The sequence below is a fragment of the Syngnathus acus genome, chromosome 11, assembly GCF_901709675.1.
Source record: "Syngnathus acus chromosome 11, fSynAcu1.2, whole genome shotgun sequence".
In the NCBI taxonomy this organism is placed as follows: domain Eukaryota; kingdom Metazoa; phylum Chordata; class Actinopteri; order Syngnathiformes; family Syngnathidae; genus Syngnathus; species Syngnathus acus.
In genome coordinates this window covers 770001-788300 of record NC_051096.1, presented here as the reverse complement: position 1 = coordinate 788300, position 18300 = coordinate 770001, and the positions used below count along the sequence as shown (strand labels likewise).

Here is an 18300-nt window from a genome sequence, read left to right as displayed (position 1 = left end):
AGGGGGAACAAGCGAGTTTGCGAAGCAATAAGGAACCTCCACGTATTGTTTGCTGCCAAGCAACATCATTTGTCAGCCACTTGTTGCTTCACTACATTTTTGTTGGTTGATGAGCCACCCAGGGTAAAAATGCTCGGGTTTTGCGTAAATGCTAAACTGCTGGAGTCCAGCCTATGTTGCCACTCTGATGCTATATAGTATATACCTTCGAAGCCATAAAAATGCTCGCTTGCCTTTGACGAATAATCAAGCGTCTCCAGAATAGCAATATGGGCGGTAAGATGTGTGAAAGGGGCTGTCGTCACAGAAACCGGTTGCACAAACTAAGTGTCAGACGTCGTATTTCCTCTGGCGAAACGACAGGAAAACGTCAGTGCTCGCCTCTCAGACGCTTCAATTAGCATTCGCCGTTTTTAAGGTTAGGGCGACTTCCTGAAGGTCAGTCATCGGCATCACTCGTCATCCGTCATCCTCGTCGCTTTTTGCTAGGAGGTCCGAAGCAAAACAAACAATTAGCAGTGAGAACAAATATTGAACTCTCTGTTGTGAAACACTGCAGGAGTCATGCGGCATTACGTCACCTCAAGATTGAAAGTCGGGATGTTTTTTTGTGAAAATATGTAGTTGCCTTTGAGTAAGCCTGTTTTATTGAATATGGACGTTTGTTACCCCTTCAAAGTGCAACCTGACGACCTTTCAAAATCAAAGCTCATCACGTGACTCAGGTCGCCTTGAAGCGTACAAAATAAAAGAAGGCCAAGATTAGATCCAGACGCCCAAACGTCACAGAAACCGCGATTGTTTGGAGTGCAATTTGGGTTGGTGGCCTGATTTGCAGACAGAGGCATGGGGAGGGGGAGGCCGAGGCCGAAGGGGGTGTCCCTCACCTTCAAAGGGCAGCCCGACTAATCACGATATGTGACGAGGCGCCAGAACAAAGAGTGGAGGGGCAGAAAATAACAGCGTGGGAACTCTGGCTGAACTTGAAATACAACAAATGAGCCCCTCCCTCAAAACATTCAGCTACTTCTTCCCCCGTCCCGCTCGCTCACGCACACACCTGTGTTGATTGTGACAAGCGTGTGCATTTTTTACGATCCCAACCAACAACCTGTGCAAACTCTGCTATGGATTGTTCTGCTATGGACCCCCCCCCCCCCCCCCCCCCTGCCTGCCTGTGTGCGTGCGTGCGTGTGTGCGTGCGTGAGTGGTATTGGATTACACGTTCACACGCTCGCTCGCAGACGGCCCGTCGCCCCGCCGACCAATTGCTTCATTCAGAGCAGAGCCGGAGGAGACGGCCGCCGGCTTCTGATTGGTTATCAGCGCCGGCCGGGGGGAACTTTCCCACGGCCGAACGAGTGCTGACAGCCGGCCAACCGCTGTCGCGGCCACCGGGACCCGCACGCACGCAGACGCGGAGGGGCGCAAGGGGCCCACACGGACCAAACGTCTATTGGACCGCTCTCAGTTGCTCCCAAGATTATCTATTTAGGGGATGATGCATCACTGGTCAGGGCCCTTTGTTCCAGCTGCTTAATATTCAAATGTGGAGATGAGTTGGAGCCCCCTCGAGCTACCCTCATCTTCTTCTCCGCCTGTAACCCATAGCAGTTGGGAGTAGCACTTGTCGCGGCCTGGCCCACCGGGAAGTTGCCTGAATGTCCAGATGACCACTCCGGGCTCTTTATTGCAGGTCAAAAATAATTAAGTCATGAAGTGAGTTGTAGACTAAATATGAACTGTTGTAAATGGATACTGAAGAGCGCAGCACAATGCAAACCCCTTGACGTCAGGCTTGGCGCCCGCGAGTCTCACGCTGTCCATCACAGTGAGACCTCTTCAGTTTGCAAATTCCTCTCCTGCCTCTGACTGCATGGCCGAGGCTGGTGCACAGTGTTTCCGTCAGTCAAAGCGGCAGGTCGATGCCTCATTGGCTGTCCGCAGGAGGAAACATGCCCTCGCGCTCGGCCCCGCCTCCCGCGCCTTCAAATGACACTGTGAGAACGCCGCTCCAGCCATACGCAACTCGCACGCTCGCGCTGGCCGAGAGGACAAGATGAAGAGGAGCCACGATTTCAGCTCGTCGGACAGCGAGCTGGACGAAGCCATCGAGGTGGAGAAGGAGAGCGCAGATGAGAGCGGGTGCGTTGCTTTCTCCCATCCTCTACTGAGTGGGGACCACTTTCGAAAAAAAACTTCAATCATGTCTTTTTTTATTGGTTATGATGCAGCAACATTCGCTCTCCCCTCTGTTTGGCATTTCCAAGCGCTTCTATTCAGGTGCAGGCGAGGAAGAGGCGGCGAGGAGTGAGTGCAATGCACTGTTTGAAAACAAACCCAAAAGTCAACCGTTGATTCAAGCAGCGTGTTTCTCTCTCGTTCCTAGATCATTGAGAAACGTCGTCGTGACCGAATCAACAACAGCTTGAGTGAACTCCGCAGGCTGGTGCCGAGCGCCTTCGAGAAGCAGGTGTGTGCGCGCTTGCGCTTTTCAACTTAACAAATGTACTTATTGATGCTCTATGCGCACTTTGAAGGGTTCAGCCAAGTTGGAGAAAGCTGAAATTCTGCAGATGACTGTGGACCATCTGAAGATGCTCCATGCTGCAGGTGGCAAAGGTACATTTTATTTGTGTCTTAAAAATTAAAAAATGGGTCCTTGTTGCATCAAAGACCAAAACGGCTTCTGGTTGAACATGTTTTGAATGCGGACGCCCCTCTATTCATCTGCACCAGTGGAGGTTAATGGATGCGCCTCCCCGCTCCCTTTAGGGTTTTTGGACGCACACGCCCTGGCGATGGACTACCGAAGTCTGGGTTTCCGGGAGTGCCTGGCGGAGACGACGCGCTACCTCAGCGTGGTGGAGGGTCTGGAAAACGCCGACCCCCTGAGGATCCGGCTGGTGTCGCACCTTAACAACTACGCCAGCCAGCGCGAGGTCCACATGGGGCTGGGCCAGCTGGCTGCGTGGGGTTCTGCCTTCGCCTCGCCAACGGTGCCCCACATGCCCCGCCCGCCGCTCGTGGCCGGGTTGCCCCGCAGCGGCAGCCCCCAGTCCTCGTCCTCTTCCGCTTCGTCGCCGCCGTCTGCAGAGAGGCGAAGTGACACCGCCACCCCTCACCTGGAACAGTTGCCGCCCAGTGTGTGCGGGCCCTCTGCCACCGCCGCCCCCATCTTGCACCCCGCTCTGGTGTCCTCATCGACGGCCAAGCACCTCGTCTCAGCATTCCCCTTCCCTTTGGGAGCCTTCCCGCTCATGTCTCCCGTCGCGGCCGCCGCCCTCTGCCCGCCAACCCCGATACTTTCTGCTGTGGGCAAACCGTACAGACCCTGGGGGATGGAGATTGGAGCTTTTTGACTGGCCCAAAAAGACTCGCAAATGAGCTGGACTCGTCCAAAATGTTTTTGTTTTTCATTTGTACCTTGTGCCACTCCACACCTGTGACGTGTTCCCTTCTCGTCTGCCATCCTTTCGGACCTTCACCTGTCCCCCCCAACTTGTCATCTGTAACCTCCACCCAGCACACATCCACACTGAAACCCTTGACCCGTTCCATCTACGCTTGAGACTCGCAATGAGCTGGACTCTTCAAGACTTTGTCACATCCTTGTGTAGGGCCACATCAGGAGAGGTGTGCAACCAGAGTGAGTCAACACGTTGATTGATCGCTGTGCCTTCCCGTCTCTCCTTTTCTCTTTATGATGAAGTTTCTCCTTCAGCTCATCCTTCTTTAACCCGTCTTCACCAACACGCCTCCTTCGACATCCCGACAGAGATGGCGCACCCCTCTCCCTCTCACAGTCCCTAAAAAAATGTCAAAACAAATTCAATACTCTAGACCACTATCACATTGTATATCTTGCCTACCCGCTGGGGTTGTTCACACCTCCGTTTTGATGTTTGTCTTGTTGCTCATTGCAAGCATCCTAAAATAAACAAGCTCTGATGAATCACCCGTGGCGTCTCTGAAAGCCTTTTGTGCCACACTCCCCCTTCAATATCACGACGGGCTTTCTCGGGCACCCCCGTATGGTGCACCATCGTTGTTGCCGGTAGGTCACGACAACTTCTTTGAATAGACGCACGCCATTGAGGAGTGTACTCGTTTGTGTGTGTGTTGTTGTGTTTGGCACACAGGAAGCCATTAGCTAGGAGGGGATATCCTGGCGGCCTCCCTGCCTGAGCACCGCGTGGGAACAAGTTGAAGAGATCTGACCAGCCAACTCATTAGGTACACCTACAACAATTCTGTTATTTACCAATTTGCTCAGTATAAAGAAAACTACACAACAAAAACATACTCTGCTGTAATGAACATATAATTGTGACTTTTAGACTGTTTTAATTACATATTATTAGTCTGTTGTTGTCTGGCTCTATCTTGGCAGTGGTTTATCCTGTTCTATTCTTGTTTTTTGTCCTCGCAGCTGTCTGTTTCCAGTGTTCGCCAAGCCTGCAGGTAGCATTGTGTCTTATGCTGGGCATTATTCATAACTGTGTATGTATGACAGGGCAAGTAGCCACAAGGTGGTGCATTTCCCTCCAAACTCTTCAACTTTCCAGCTTTCCGCATGCTTGTCGTTTACGATTTATCTTGAAAAAATAAATGCACTTTTGCCGCCATAATTTGGCTAAACGTAGTACTGCAACAACTTAAAGTACTGGACGTGTAAAATGCGGTAGGTTGTTAATATTGAAAAACTGCACTTTTGTCGCCCTCATGTGGCTTAACGTAGTACTGCAACAATTTAAAGTGAAGATTATTATAAACGCTATGAATTTGAGCTAATTTAATTGAAAAAAATCTTGTCATATTTTATGATGAATAGCTGGCTAATGATCCAAAGCATCCCACATCATTATCATCGCAGAGAGGCCACGTATTCAATGAACTCCAAATCTTTATTAACCACAGCTTGCTTGTTGACAAAGGTATACAGTAATGCGGAAAGAGAGAGCGGATCTCAGACACACACACAAATGGAAAGAGTCACATGACACGGCACCATGGGGTTCAACCTCAGGCGTGGCTCCTCCCTGCTAAAAGTGGGTTACGAAGATGGGTGGGAAACTTCCGGGTTTTGTCTTTTGCAGCATCGCTAATAGCTAATTAGCCATGTGCTATGCTAAACTCGTGTGGCTGAACAAGGAAGAGAGATAAGAGATGCAATGCATTAGCTTCGCATTGAATGCCAATGGGTGGGACGGAAAGGGGGAGCTTGCAAACGCACCACCAAAACATCAAAGCCACTAAGCGAAATAAAAGATCATGAAAAATGTCACACTGCAATCGATACTTTTTGTACTAGTCATAAGAAAAAAAAAAAGTATTTACACCTCCACTGTCGCTTTCTGGCAATCAGATTCCATCTTTGCTGTTGTTGAGAATTGTGGCGATTTATGTTTTTCTTATGATTAAGGACACCATTCCAAACCCTCCCATGTGTGTGTGCCACTGTCTCGAGATGTTGTATGGAAAGGAGGAGGGAACAAGAGGCGTTCAGGTGACGGTTTATCCCAGTTGAGTGGACACCAAGACCCTGGGGAGGAGAAGGGGGTGGGACGAGAGTTCCTCACGCTGTCACCTCTTCTCTCAACTCCTTGTTCCTGCGCACCTCCTGAGCGTGCCTCTCCTGGGAAAAACCAAAACAAGTCAGCACATATTAGTACGACGAACCAAAGTGATTTGCGCTCCTGAGCGTGCTTCTCCTGGGAAAAAACAAAACAAGTCAGCACGTATTAGTCCGGACCAAAGTGATTTGCATCAAAGTAGATTCATTCGTGTCAGGGCCAAACTGAGGCCACGAAGAATTTTCAGAGCTGCCCTCGTGTCATTTTGAATTGTTATAAGATGAAAATGCTGAGAGAGACGAAGACTGCTGGCTGTGGGTGGACACTCACCCTCTGTTGCAGGCGCTCCATGAGGGCGTCGATGTAGGCCTGACGGTTCTCCTGGATCTGCTCCATCTTCAGCTGCAGCTTCTCCTCAGCCATGCGGCTGAAGTTGCTGTTCTCCTCCATGGCCTTCAGCAGCACGTAGCGCTCGTGCTCGCGCTTCTCCGCCAGCGCCTGCAGCACCTGCGCCTCCTGGGACTGATGGCCATCACAATTAGCGGCACTAAGCTAGAAGCCGTGCTAACAACAAAACCGTCCAGGTCGCAAAAGCAAATTTGAGCCTTTGCGCTTACTCTCCTGCGGTCCTCAGCGGCCTCCAGCTTCTTCTGGATGTCGTCCAGGGAGATGTCCCTCTTGGGGGGCGTGGTGACACTGTGGGCAGCGTCTGACACAGGCGATGTCGGCTTCAGGAAGACTTCGAAGGCCTGGCCTGACGCACGCTTGTTGATCGGCTTGATGTCCAGCTCTGGCAAACGACACGGCTCGCGTCGGTAAGTGTTCGCTGTACTGACTCATGCATCCATCACTGGCGGCGCTGCAAGTTACCTTCAAAGTCTCCCAGGGGGTTCTTGTGGCTGTCGGGGTACAGACAGGAGCAGATGAGCGAGAAGACGGAAATCTCCTTCATCTTCTCCTTGTAAGCTGCAGAGACAAAAACATGACATTTCACTGACCCACTTTTGAGGCCACTGGAACACCTGTTGGTGATTATTTTGCAGCTCAGTTGTTCTACAAATAGCAACACTGTGAAGTGGCTTCTGCATAATCATGAGGCTCTTTTTTTTTGTGTCTACCGTCTCTCTTATTTGATCAGCCAAGAGAGAAGCTTTATTAGGGAAACGTGAGAGAGCTTTGCGGCACTGCCCAGACCACATTGTTTAAAAAAAAAAGTTTCATGCTGCACTAAAAGTGGTTGACATGCAGTAGTTTTCTGAAAAGTAGTGCAGTAAAAAATGTCTGTTGAGAATTTGTGGGTCGGCGGTTTTGCTGTGTTTTAATAACAGTCCCTTTGTTTTTGGAGTTAAGCGGCGGGCCGGATTAAATGCACTCGAGGGCTGTAGGTTGCCCACCCCTGCTGTTGCACACGAAGAATGGAAAAAGTCAACCGGATACCTGAACTGATTCACTCGAGGGATTTCACTCGACAACCACCCAACACATTACCATGACGGGAGGCGCAAAATCATCTCAAATCCACAGTTTGGATGAAGGTGACATTTTTTCCTTGTCAGTCATCTTCACAAGCGCTTAATTAAAGGACACGTATCATGGAAAATCAACATTTTTTTCTTTTAAATTCTTTTTCTTGTGTATCTGGAGTATCCAGGAGTGTAGAAAAGTGTAATATATCCCTCCAGGTGCTGCAGAGATACTGTTATGATCGTTTTGAGGGCTATTTTTTACTCTGTTCAGATTTCTCAGTTTTCTATGTTTCTTTATCTATTACATCACATCCGTTGGGGCGGGATAAACCAAACAAGGCAATGGGTGTTGCCAAACGAAAATCCGAGTCATAAACATGGCGGATTCGTAAATCCGCCATGTCTAAGACGAATCCGCTTTGTTTATTACTCTGTGAGACTTTTGTAGTCCAAACAACTCAAGGATGCCAAAGTGGAGAGATCAAAATGTTCCGTTGTTGGATGCATCAATCCACACAAATCATTGCACAACATCAGAAACTCAAAGAAGTGCCTGGTCAAATTTCATTTTTCAAGCAGTGTTCTCACGTCTGTGGGCAAAGTCCTGCTTGTTAAGGAGTGTTTCAGAAATCTTTTGTCAGTATTGAGAAGGATTTGCCGAAAGACTTCATTTCGTTGATGGTTCTGTTCCTTCAACCTATGGAAATGACGGACACAATAAAGCGGTAGGAGGGAGCGAAAACACAAACTCCAGCCGAATCGTCCACTACAGGTCAATTAAAGGCCATATCATAAAAATGTGTCTTTAAATGTGTCTTAAATGTTTCTACTGAGGTAGCAGTTCTAATATCCATTGGTCGGGCATTCCAAATAGATTCCGAATAGAAAATGTTCTAGACCAACGGTGGCCAACCCGCGGCTCGCGAGCCGCATGCGGCTCTTTGCCGGGTTTCATGCGGCTCTTTTACGTTAGCTTCGCTTCGGAGGGGGGGGGGGGGGGGTGTTAATGGGACATCAAACGCTGCGCGCGTTCGCTTCGCTTCGGGGGGGTTAATGGGACGTCAAACGCTGCGTGTTCGCCTCGCCTCGCTTCGTGGGATGTGGCTCTTTGCGGTACACAGTAAAAAAATGTGGCTCTTAGTCTCTGACTGGTTGGCCACCCCTGCTCTAGACCCTGCAGACATTTGTTTGGCCCTCGGGGTCACTAAAAGACTAGCGTTTTGCGATCGGAGGTTATGGGACGGAACGTAAAGAACAACTAAGTCGACAAGATATGAAGGCGCTAAGCCAGGGGTGTCCAAACTACGGCCCGCGGGTCCAGTTTTTATTGGCCCGCAGCAAATTCTGAAAACATAATTGAATATGGCCCGCACAAGAAGCTTGAGCTCAACTCTGTTGCACCTCTCAGTTTCAACACTAGATGGAGCCCGCCACACAAATGAAATCAAGCGAAGAAAAACTTTTACCGCGAGTCCCCAGAAATGGCTGCGCCGAAGAAACGCAAAATAGCAAGTGAGTGTAGAATATTTCAAACACGTTGGGAAAATGAGTATTTCTTCAAAGAAATCAACAGAAAGTGTGTCCGTTTGATTTGTAATGAAGACGTTGCTGTGATGAAAGAGTATAATGTCCGCGCATTTACTCCCGGGAGCCGTGTCAGAAAGCTCGGTGCACACTCACAAGTGCGTGTGCGTACTCAGTAGTACGTAGTAATTTCATCTATCAGTGCCGAATTTCGAGTGTCGGCTGTGACGTCAATATTCTCGTAATTCGCGCGCTGAGTTTTCAGATACAGTTTGACGCTAATGCCACCCACAAACCTTCCCCTGGAATCCTTCCATTAAAATGAGTGGCCCGAAGAAAAGAAAGGTGGACACTGAGTGGCGAATGTTAAAAAAGAGTTGACAATTTGGCTCGACCTACGTGTGTGAGAAGACGTTCAGCCACATGAACGTCAACAAAGCCCGTCACAGATCTAGGTTAACGGACCGACACCTCGGCTCTATCCTAAGAATTACCGCAACAAATTTTACTCCAGACTATGATGCACTAGCAAAAAAGGGAAACCAACAATACTATTGATTTCTTTATTACTTTATTTAGATGTATTCTTTCACTGATTCTTCAAGATGATGAATTTGGTCAGAATGTTTGCCGTTGGATGTGATTTCGCCTCATTAGATAAACATATTTCATAAATCTGACCTGCAGGTGCTGAAGTGATGGAAAATGTTATTCATCATAACAGTGTCGTATTTAATAAGAATCACTGATAGTAGTTTTTTGGTGAAATATTTTTTAATGCTGTTAAAAAATGCATTTGTTTTCAAAAAGTTTTTTTTTAATATCCATGGTTTAGTATCTACTAAAAGTAAAAACCTTTTATGCAATTACCTTTACATGTCATTTATATTACTTCACACAAACACTACATGGCACCTGTCACTCCTCCCCCACTCTGTTGTCTTCCGGGTTAGAGCACGCTGGCGTCAGATTTGTTGACTGCCGCTTCTGTCCCGGACCGTGTCCGTTACTTGTTTTTCGTTTTCTCGTTTTCAGTGCACCCGTCTCTTCTTTTATTTTTCTCGTGTTGTCTTCCGTCCACCTCGCATCCCCGCAGCTCCGCTCTCACCTATCTGTTTCCTCTCCCTCGGACTACCAACTACGTTAGCCAGCTAGCGAACAGCCAACTGGCCAAAACCACTACCGGACCCTCCTGCCTCCCGACTCGGAGCCTGTGGCCGCCTGCTGTGGACTCGACGGCAGCTCTGGCCCGGCTCTCTGGCCTTCCGTCCGGCGTCCTTGGGGGACGGGCTCCACTCCCTGCAGGCTCGCCAACTGTGGCTCTGCTGTGTGCCGCCGTGGTGCGTTGGGGCCTGCCGTTCGAGCGGGTGCAGTCGAGGTCGACCGGCATCACCACCTGGTCCACTGCTGCTTCCACACGAGGCTGGGATCCTTCGCCGTCGCCGCTACATCTGACCGGCATTTCCCCGATGGCTCACCCATCTCCTCTTTTTGGACTACCAACCCCCCGTCACCCCCACCTCCCGTACTGGCAACCTCAACAACCTCCGCTCCCGCCCCTCCTGCTCCTCCATCCATCTCCTTCGCACTGCTGACCGATGTCTTGTTAACTATAACCTACTGTCTCTCTCCCCCCCCCTCCACTCTTTTTTATTCCATGTAAAGCGTCTTTGGGTTATTGAAAAGCGCTATATAAATTGAATGAATTATTATTATTATTATTATTACATCCATCTGCTCCTGGTTCAGACCCCCGGTCAAAATTTAGAACCCAATTCGGCCCACAAGTCAAAAAGTTTGCCCACCCCTGCGCTAAGCCATGCAATGATTTATAGGTTAATAGGAGAACCTTGAAGTCACATCTTAAATGGACCGGGAGCCAATGTAAGTTGGCTAATATTGGGGTAATGTGATCAAATTTTCTTGTTTGTGAGAGCAGCCTTGCAGCAGCATTTTGTACTAACTGTAGACTTTTGATACTGGACTTAGGAAGACCAGATAATAATGCATTACAGTAGTCCAGGCGCAACGTAGTAATAAACGCATGTATAATACAGTCAAACCTTGGTTTTCGAACGTCTCGGTTCTTGAACAAATCGGAATTCGAACGAAAAATTCGGGATTTTTTTGCTTCGGTTGTCGAACAAAATTCGGAGGTCGAATCTCGCGAGATGAGCCGAAAGGACGCGAGAAAACCCGACCGCGCGGCCCGGATGCCGACTGACTCTTACTTTGAGGATTGTATCCTAATCATGAGGATTTGTAGCCTAATCATGCCTCCAAAGAAAGCAAGTGGGAGCAGTAAACCCATCCTAAAACACAAAGACGCTCTTAAAGCAATGTGACAGTGAGCGCCCGGCGCGCTGCGGTTGCTCAATCGGACCAAATTAAGCTCCCTGCTCACTGAGGTCCACTTACAATTTGGAAAGTACATCAGGACTTTAAAAATATTTTCTAAATTTCAGCGACGGCTCTGTCACAATAATGCGACCAACGCGGTGCAGTTGCGCGGTCGGCGGCGCGCTACGGTTGCGCGGTCGGCTGCAGTTGCACGATCAGACAAAAATGCGCAAATGAAAAAATGCTTAAAATTGCTTGGAACGGATTAATATTTTTTCCATTATTTGTAATGAGAAAAATTTATTCGGAATTCGACCGATTCACTTCTCGAACCGCCTTCTGGAACGGATTGTGGTCGAAAACCGAGGTTTGACTGTAGTTTCCGCATCACCGGTCGAGAGAATCGGACGAATCTTAGCAATATTACGGAGGTGAAAAAATGCGATTCTAGTTATGTTCTTAATATGCTTTTGAAAGGAGAGTGTTTGGTCAAATATTACTGCGGGATTAGTTATAGTATCGCTCTGAGTGATAGTACAGTTATCCATAGTTATAGTGGTTTCCTTAAATAAATGGTGATACCGAGCTGGAACAATTATCAACATCTCAGTTTTATCTGGGTTAAGACGGAGGAAATTGAGTGACATCCAGTGCTTGATCTCCGCAAGGCACGCCTCAAGATTACAACAGTCCCGCGGATTTGTCATCGATAACGGCATATATAATTGAGTGTCATCCGCATAACATTGAAAACTAATGTTATATTTAGGTATTATGTCCCTAAGCGGAATCATATAAATATGAAATAGAATTGGTCCAAGTACCGATCCCTGCGGGACACCACACGTAACGTTATAGAGCTCAGAGGTCGCATTACCATGGACTACTCGGTGAGTCCTGTCTGATAGATAGGAATAGAACCAGCGTTGTGCTGACCCTGAAATACCAACACAGCTTTTAAGACGCTCTAATAAAATATCGAAGTCTACAATGTCGAGGGCAGCACTAAGATCGAGTAATAATAATACCGATGAAGTGTTAGAATCCATAGCTATGAGGAGATCATTAGTCACTTTAGCAAGTGCTGTCTCGGTGGAATGATTAGCTCTAAAACCAGACTGAAAAGATTGAAATTGGTTATTGGCGACCATGTAATCAATAAGCTGCTGCGCTACTACTTTTTCAAGAAGTTTTGCTATGAATGGGAGATTTGAAACAGGCCTGTAATTACTGAGACAGTCCGGGTCGAGATTTGGTCGCTTAAGTAGCTGTTTAATGATAGCGGTTTTAAAGCCTGTTGGGACTATACCAGAGGAGACAGACAGATTAATTATACTTAAAATGGACGGTCCTAAAATTTGAAATAATTCTTTAAATAGAAGCGGGTCGAGTAAACATGTTTGTTTAGCCGCACTAACCAATTGCGTAAGCCTTTCAAGGGACACACTTTTAAAATTTGATAGCGTTATTGCATGATCGTCAGCGCCGGTAATCGGCGGTCTCGACTGAGTGATTGGAACGGTCATCTTGATTAACATGAACAGACCTTTATCATGGAAAATGCTAGAAGAAATGCATAAAAGCGACAACGAAAGAGAGACTGAGAAAGTATGTGGCGAAGTATATCTGACGCTATTCCAAACGAACACTGAGGAGGAAGACTTCGATGGTTTCAGTGCACAGGAGGAAGATGAAGACGGCTCTCAGTGACTTTTACTGGTATATTTTTTTAACCAGCCCTGTTAGTGCTGTGCTACTGTGTGGCTACTTTGTTACCGCTGCGTCTCAGTGACTTTTACTGGTATGTTTTTTTGTATCCAGCCCTATTAGTGCTGTATACTTCCGTGTTGCTGCGGGATTACTGCCATGTCACAGGCAGTGTTTGGAAAGAAATGTTAAGGTATGTTATTAAAACTTTACAAAGGCTCTCTGTGTACCGTCTTTCTTTGTACATAACTCGCGTGCACATGCGGCTTTTAGTACGGTGCGGCTTATTTATGAGAAAAAAAAACATTTCCCCTAATTTTTGCTAGTTTGCTCGTTATGAAGCTGAGTGCTTGACATGCAAGGCAGGCACTTAAGTGTCTGTGGCAAATAAAGGTGCCAACGCATCCCACAAGTGGAGAACTGAAGAGTCCTTTTTTCTTCTTCAAATGGTGCACCGATGGCCGTATTTCTTTTATCTTTTTTTACTTAGTGTACCACTATAAAACTAGTTAGTGTAAATATGTTTTTGTTATTGTATATATGTTATTTTGTGTTATTCGGGCCAATAAATGCAATTGCTATACAGACCCCATGTCATTTGTGTCATAACACAAGACGCTCTTAAAGCAATGCGACAGTGAGCGCCCGGCGCGCTGCGGTTGCTCAATCGGACCAAATTAAGCTCCCTGCTCACTGAGGTCCACTTAAAATTTGGAAAGTACATCAGGACTTTAAAAATATTTTCTAAATTTCAGCGACGGCTCTGTCACAATAATGCGACCAACGCGGTGCAAAAAACAAAACAAAAGAATGACCTCCTCCCCCCCCAAAAAAATGACACTCCCCCCAAAAAAGGTGTCCTCTTTTTCAGAAACCCAAATCTGGTCACCCTGATTCTTGGGGAACACTAATATGTTCAATGCATTCGTTAGCTTCCCTAGAGTGACCAGATTTGGGTTTCTGAAAAAGAGGACACCTTTTTTTTGGAGGGGGGCGTGGTCATTTTTTGGACCATTTTCCCAAAAATTTCCAAAATGTCATTTTGGGTTTTTTTTGGGAGGGGGGGGCATTTGTGTCATGTTATGACACAAATAACATGGTATAGCGATTTCATTTATTGGCCTGAATAACACAAAACAACATAAATACAATGACACAAATATATTTACACTAACAAAAACATATGTGTACGCTGACATTTTTTAGTTTTATAGTGGTACACTAAGTAAAAAAAGACAAAAGAAATACGTCCATCGGTGCATTTGAAGAAAAGAAAAGGGCTTCTCTTCAGTCCTCCTCTTGCGGGGTGCGTTGGCACCTTTATTTGCCACAGACACATAAGTGCCTACCTTGCATGTCAAGCACTCAGCTTCATAAGGATCACAACTCTGGCGAAAGCATGGGAATTTTTTATTTAACTCTTCTGTGAACGTGCATTTTCGTTTCGGCATTGCTTGTAAACACTCGGTGTAGACTGGCCAGCCCACCCTACTTCGTAGTGAACTGGGAGAAACAGCAACGTGTACATATTTTGTTAAGTTAGACAAACTCATATACTTTTTCATGTTCATATGTGTGCAAATCCTCTTATTAATTTATATAAACATAACTGCTCAATCAGAACACGGATACAGCACCCAGAGCTTTGTGGTCTCCCAGTACACATGGGCACAGACGGCGGACCCAACGCACGCGCGCGCGCGCGCGCGCGCGCACACACACACGCACACACACGCACACACACGCACGCACGCACACGCACGCACACGCACGCACACACACGCACACACGCGCACACACGCACACACACACACACACAGGGCGGTAACCTCCCAATACACATAGGTACCAAATGGTCAGGTGACGCTTTCCCGCCTTTTCCGGACAGTATAAAACCTTCTGACCTGGAGAATGGGGGTTGTTGTTTCATCTGCTGCCTCGTGGACTGGTTGCCATTAAACAACCCAAGATCTTGCCAATAAAGAACCAACTGTTACTCCACATCTTTGTTTTCCTTGTTCAACAACCGACATCTCAAACAACACGCAACAGTTGCAAAATGATTAGATTTGTTGAGAAGAGACTTATTTGCGAACGATACAGAAAAACCTGGAATTGAGTGAAGGGGAATGGACTGGCAATTCTATTCTATCTACTGTACATGTATTGTTTGAGGCAGTCCAACAAAATCCCGGACGATTTTGAAATAACCCCCCGGACATTTTATTAGGGCTCAAAAGTAGGATATGTCCGGGAAAAAGAGGACGCTTCTCTCTAGCATTAGCTTTCTTCGGAGCTTGACTGCAGTGCTTTTAACAAGACGTCCATAGCATTAGCGTCAGTCTTTCTGCTGAATTAGGGGCTGTGTGCTCCATGTTTTCACTTCTTGATGAATTGTTTTCACTTATCAGATGAATTGAATCGAAGGTGTTGTTTTATTCTTGGGGAACACTAATATGTTCAATGCATTCGTTACCTTCTCGCTAGCGCTAGCATTAGCTTACTTCGTAGCTTGACTGCAGTGCTAATTACAAGACGAAATATGTTGAAGGGATTTATTTTATTATGTGTCATATATGGTTGTATGGACAAGTCTTCTGCCAATTATGTATTTTAATCAATCAAAAACTTTGCGGCGCAAGTAAACGCTACCTCGTCTAAAAAAAACTACAAATGTCGACCGGAAAGGGAGGCGCAGATCTTGCGGCCTGAGGGGTGTGAATTATCTCATTTGCATTTAAAGAAACCGCACCAAAACAGCTTGCTCTGAGCTGCACCTCAGAACAAGTAGAAAATAGGGACCTGTGATGGTATCAAAACGAGGAATTCAGACAAAAGCATGACTGCTAAAATAAATTAGTAAAACGTAAAACAGTAGAATTTATTACCGTGATACTTGGGCTTTAAACATGACCAGCTCAGTGGCCTAGTGGTAGAGTGTCCGCCCTGAGACTGGAAGGTTGTGGGTTCAAACCCCGGCCGGGTCATACCAAAGACTATAAAAATGGGACCCATTGCCTCCCTGCTTGGCACTCAGCATTAAGGGTTGGAATTGGGGGGTTAGATCACCAACTGATTCCTGAGCGCGGCACCGCTGCTGCTCACTGCTCCCCTCTCCCCCAGGGGATGGATTAAAATCACACGGGGATGGGTTAAATGCAGAGGACAAATTTCACCACACCCAGGTGTGTGTGTGACGATCATTGGGACTTTAATCTTTAATCTTTAATCTTAAATGAGCTAGCTGCTAGCTTCAGTGCGCACAAAAGTGCTGTCTGCACACGTGTCAAGAAAGTGAGGTCTGCTAGTTGCCATTGGAAAAAGCTTCAACCTACAGTATCTTAGGGGACCTTGATGGGTGGGGTGGGGTGCTGGTTGACATCCCGCTCATCATCTGATGTCATTTCTTCCTCTCAGGTTGCTTTTAAAGAGCAATCGTCATCTGAGCCATCTGAGCCATCTGAGCCATCTGAGCGGTGCGCCTCGCTGACAAATGCACGGTGACAGAAGGGAAATGGGGGAGGGGGTGCCGGCCACACCTATTTGGACAATGGACGAGAAAAAGGCGCCCAAGTGTGGGCCCAATTCCCCTTGGGCAAGGGCAGACGCCGGATGTGCCGCCATGAAGAGGCCACCATCATCGTGCTGCTTTGTCGCCCAATAAAGGGACAGAACATGACTTGAAGTGGAGGGGCTGCAAGGGCCGCACGCTTGTTTGCTTGGTTGGGATGGACGTGTTACTTTCTCATGTGCAGTCTGGTGAGAGGCGCCGCAATTTCTTGTCTACATGCTGTTGGGAAGTCAAAGGCTTTACTCCAGAGTCACTTTGGAGGATTTGTTCAGGAGATGAACATGGAAACTTTCGAGTGTTTTAATTCTGGCAAATCACTTTCTAGTCGACACTCTGTAGCAATGCTGAAAGTGGTGCAAGACGGCACACCGCTTTACAGTTGAGCCTCAAGAGGACTTGTGTGAAATAATGAGGAGCAGCTAGAAACCTGCCTTGCCCTTTTCATTTTAGGCCAAGAAATGGGGCAAAATGAAGGGCGGTGGTCGCAAATAAATATTAAATTGCCATGGACGCCAGCGCCCCCCTCCTCGCTGTCTGTCTGCGCGCACCCCCCATCCATCAAGCACTTCTTTGAGCAGAACACAAACAAGACCGCCGCTTTGACAATAAATCAGTGCTGCTAATGCTCAGACCAAAACCAATGCAGAGGCCGAAAACGCATGCCCTTGTATTCCATTTTGCACATTTTCGCACGCCGCCAATAATCTCATCACCATCTCACCAGTCAGCCACAAAACGATGACACCCAAGCACAATAGAAATTGCTCCCGGCAAAACGGAAAGCGCACGGTGACATGAAAAGAGCAAATTTGCAATGAGGATGGCAGGGCGAAGGAGGAGAAACAGCAGAAGGGTGGGGAGTGGCGACTGAGGGGGGCCGCCAACGATGTTGGGTGGGGTCGCTGGCTCTGCATGATGCTGCGTGGCCGTGACTCAGGTGCAGCCGCTGCTGCAACGCCCGTGTAAGGGGGAAAAAAAAACCTTGATTTGTTGGATAATTAATCAAACGTGGCTTGCAAACGGTGCCATGCTTCATAAGGGTTCTGATTCAAGAGGAGAAAAAAGGTTTTGCATCCAAAATATGAATTTGCCCCCCAATATACGTATATATATATATTGGTGGTGATAATGACGGTGAGAAAAATCCAAAGCTCACCAATTGCAGTCTTGGCCATTTGCACAGTGCGGGGCTGCTGCTGCTGTTGCTGCTGCTGCTCGTTCTCAGGGATAGGCACAACTGATGCCAAGGCACCGAGTCAGCAAAGGCAAAATGGGGCTGCCTGTCCGCCTGCTGCTTCGTTATGAGCTACAGGAAGCAGGTGGCAGGGGTCTGCGTGTGCCGCCTGGCCCTTCAGAATAAAATCAAACGAAGGACCCCAAATGGCCCTCGATAAAATCCATGAATGAAACACCAATGCGGCTGGTAAAATAATGCTCCAAATGAAGGCCACAATGCTCCATATGAAACCTCCAAAAATTGCTGCATTTGGACCTAATTGGGTGCCATTTGGGTTCCTATTTTATTGAATCAATCATGCTGACAGATAGTACCTATAATGCAAATTGAGGGCACAATGATTTATTTGATGTCTTATTATCACAGGAGTCTACAACGTGGGTATTTAATACCTGCGTGAAGGGACTAACCTCACCTCGGGCGGAGGGATCCTAATTACGTGATGACATAGCGACTCATACCCCTCTGCCTGCACTAAATTCCTGCGCAAAGCCACCGCTACGGGGTTCCGCTGGAAATGAATAAACAAGAAAACCATGTCACGGTTTATGAATGGTGCAGCTGTGAATGTGTCGGCCGGGCAGACAAGGTTGCAAACGACCACGGAAGCATCCTTGGTGACTTTTGAATTGGGGAGGAGGAGCTTAGCCGGCTAGCTAACGACAGATGTGGGCAGGCTAGTTCATTCACACCGCCCCGAAGAAGCCGCGCGTCTCGCCTCACGCATTCTTCCTGGTGGCTGCACACGCCGGTATGTATGTTCGTTTTTTCTACCCTGAAACATGTCTTCCTCTTTCTCCCTTCCCAACCTACACGTTTCCCCTTTGTAATTGATTATTAGCCAGGGAGGGGATGGGAGCAAAGCAAAAGAAGCCAAGT

The 18300-nt window shown here is 47.4% G+C and overlaps 3 protein-coding genes across 6 annotated transcripts in view; 2 read left to right on the top strand and 1 right to left on the bottom strand.

Moving 5' to 3' along the window:
• Positions 1-1448: 1448 nt before the first annotated feature.
• On the top strand, positions 1449-3958 carry hey1 (hes-related family bHLH transcription factor with YRPW motif 1). Of its 3 annotated transcripts, XM_037264169.1 has the most exons (6): positions 1454-1696; positions 1948-2145; positions 2235-2310; positions 2390-2473; positions 2541-2622; positions 2776-3958. In XM_037264169.1, exons 2-6 carry the CDS (start codon positions 2060-2062, stop codon positions 3360-3362), a joined length of 915 nt encoding a protein of 304 aa, XP_037120064.1. In that variant the 5' UTR covers positions 1454-1696; positions 1948-2059; the 3' UTR covers positions 3363-3958. The 3 variants fall into 3 exon arrangements, with proteins under 3 accessions (XP_037120065.1, XP_037120064.1, XP_037120063.1); XM_037264170.1 differs by having other exon boundaries at positions 1449-2145; positions 2271-2310; XM_037264168.1 differs by having other exon boundaries at positions 1454-2145.
• Positions 3959-4864: 906 nt separating this feature from the next.
• On the bottom strand, positions 4865-17507 carry stmn2b (stathmin 2b). The gene is made up of 5 exons (XM_037264247.1): positions 17341-17507; positions 6447-6542; positions 6194-6366; positions 5907-6098; positions 4865-5638 (listed from the first exon to the last, which is right to left on the bottom strand). The coding sequence occupies exons 1-5, from the start codon at positions 17357-17359 to the stop codon at positions 5579-5581; spliced, it is 540 nt and encodes a 179-aa protein (XP_037120142.1). The 5' UTR covers positions 17360-17507; the 3' UTR covers positions 4865-5578.
• Positions 17508-17911: 404 nt separating this feature from the next.
• si:dkeyp-120h9.1 (uncharacterized protein LOC566469 homolog) overlaps positions 17912-18300 on the top strand; it is a 12612-nt gene continuing 12223 nt past the window's right edge. Inside the window, exon 1 of one of the 2 annotated variants that reach the window (XM_037263978.1) lies at positions 17912-18172. The gene's annotated coding sequence lies outside the window, so the exon portion shown is untranslated. Of the gene's footprint in view, positions 18177-18300 lie in introns of both variants that reach the window. The other variant, XM_037263980.1, reaches the window with a different exon arrangement.

Excerpts from the sequence above, each read along its gene's own strand:
- hey1 (XM_037264169.1), top strand. The coding sequence starts at position 2,060 with ATGAAGAGGAGCCACGATTTCAGCTCGTCGGACAGCGAGCTGGACGAA. Across the intron at positions 2,311-2,389 it reads CGAGGAAGAGGCGGCGAGGA|ATCATTGAGAAACGTCGTCG; the intron begins GTGAGTGCAATG and ends TCTCGTTCCTAG. Across the intron at positions 2,623-2,775 it reads CCATGCTGCAGGTGGCAAAG|GGTTTTTGGACGCACACGCC; the intron begins GTACATTTTATT and ends CGCTCCCTTTAG.
- stmn2b (XM_037264247.1), bottom strand. Across the intron at positions 6,099-6,193 it reads CCGCTGAGGACCGCAGGAGA|TCCCAGGAGGCGCAGGTGCT; the intron begins GTAAGCGCAAAG and ends GATGGCCATCAG. Across the intron at positions 5,639-5,906 it reads TGGAGCGCCTGCAACAGAGG|GAGAGGCACGCTCAGGAGGT; the intron begins GTGAGTGTCCAC and ends GGTTTTTCCCAG.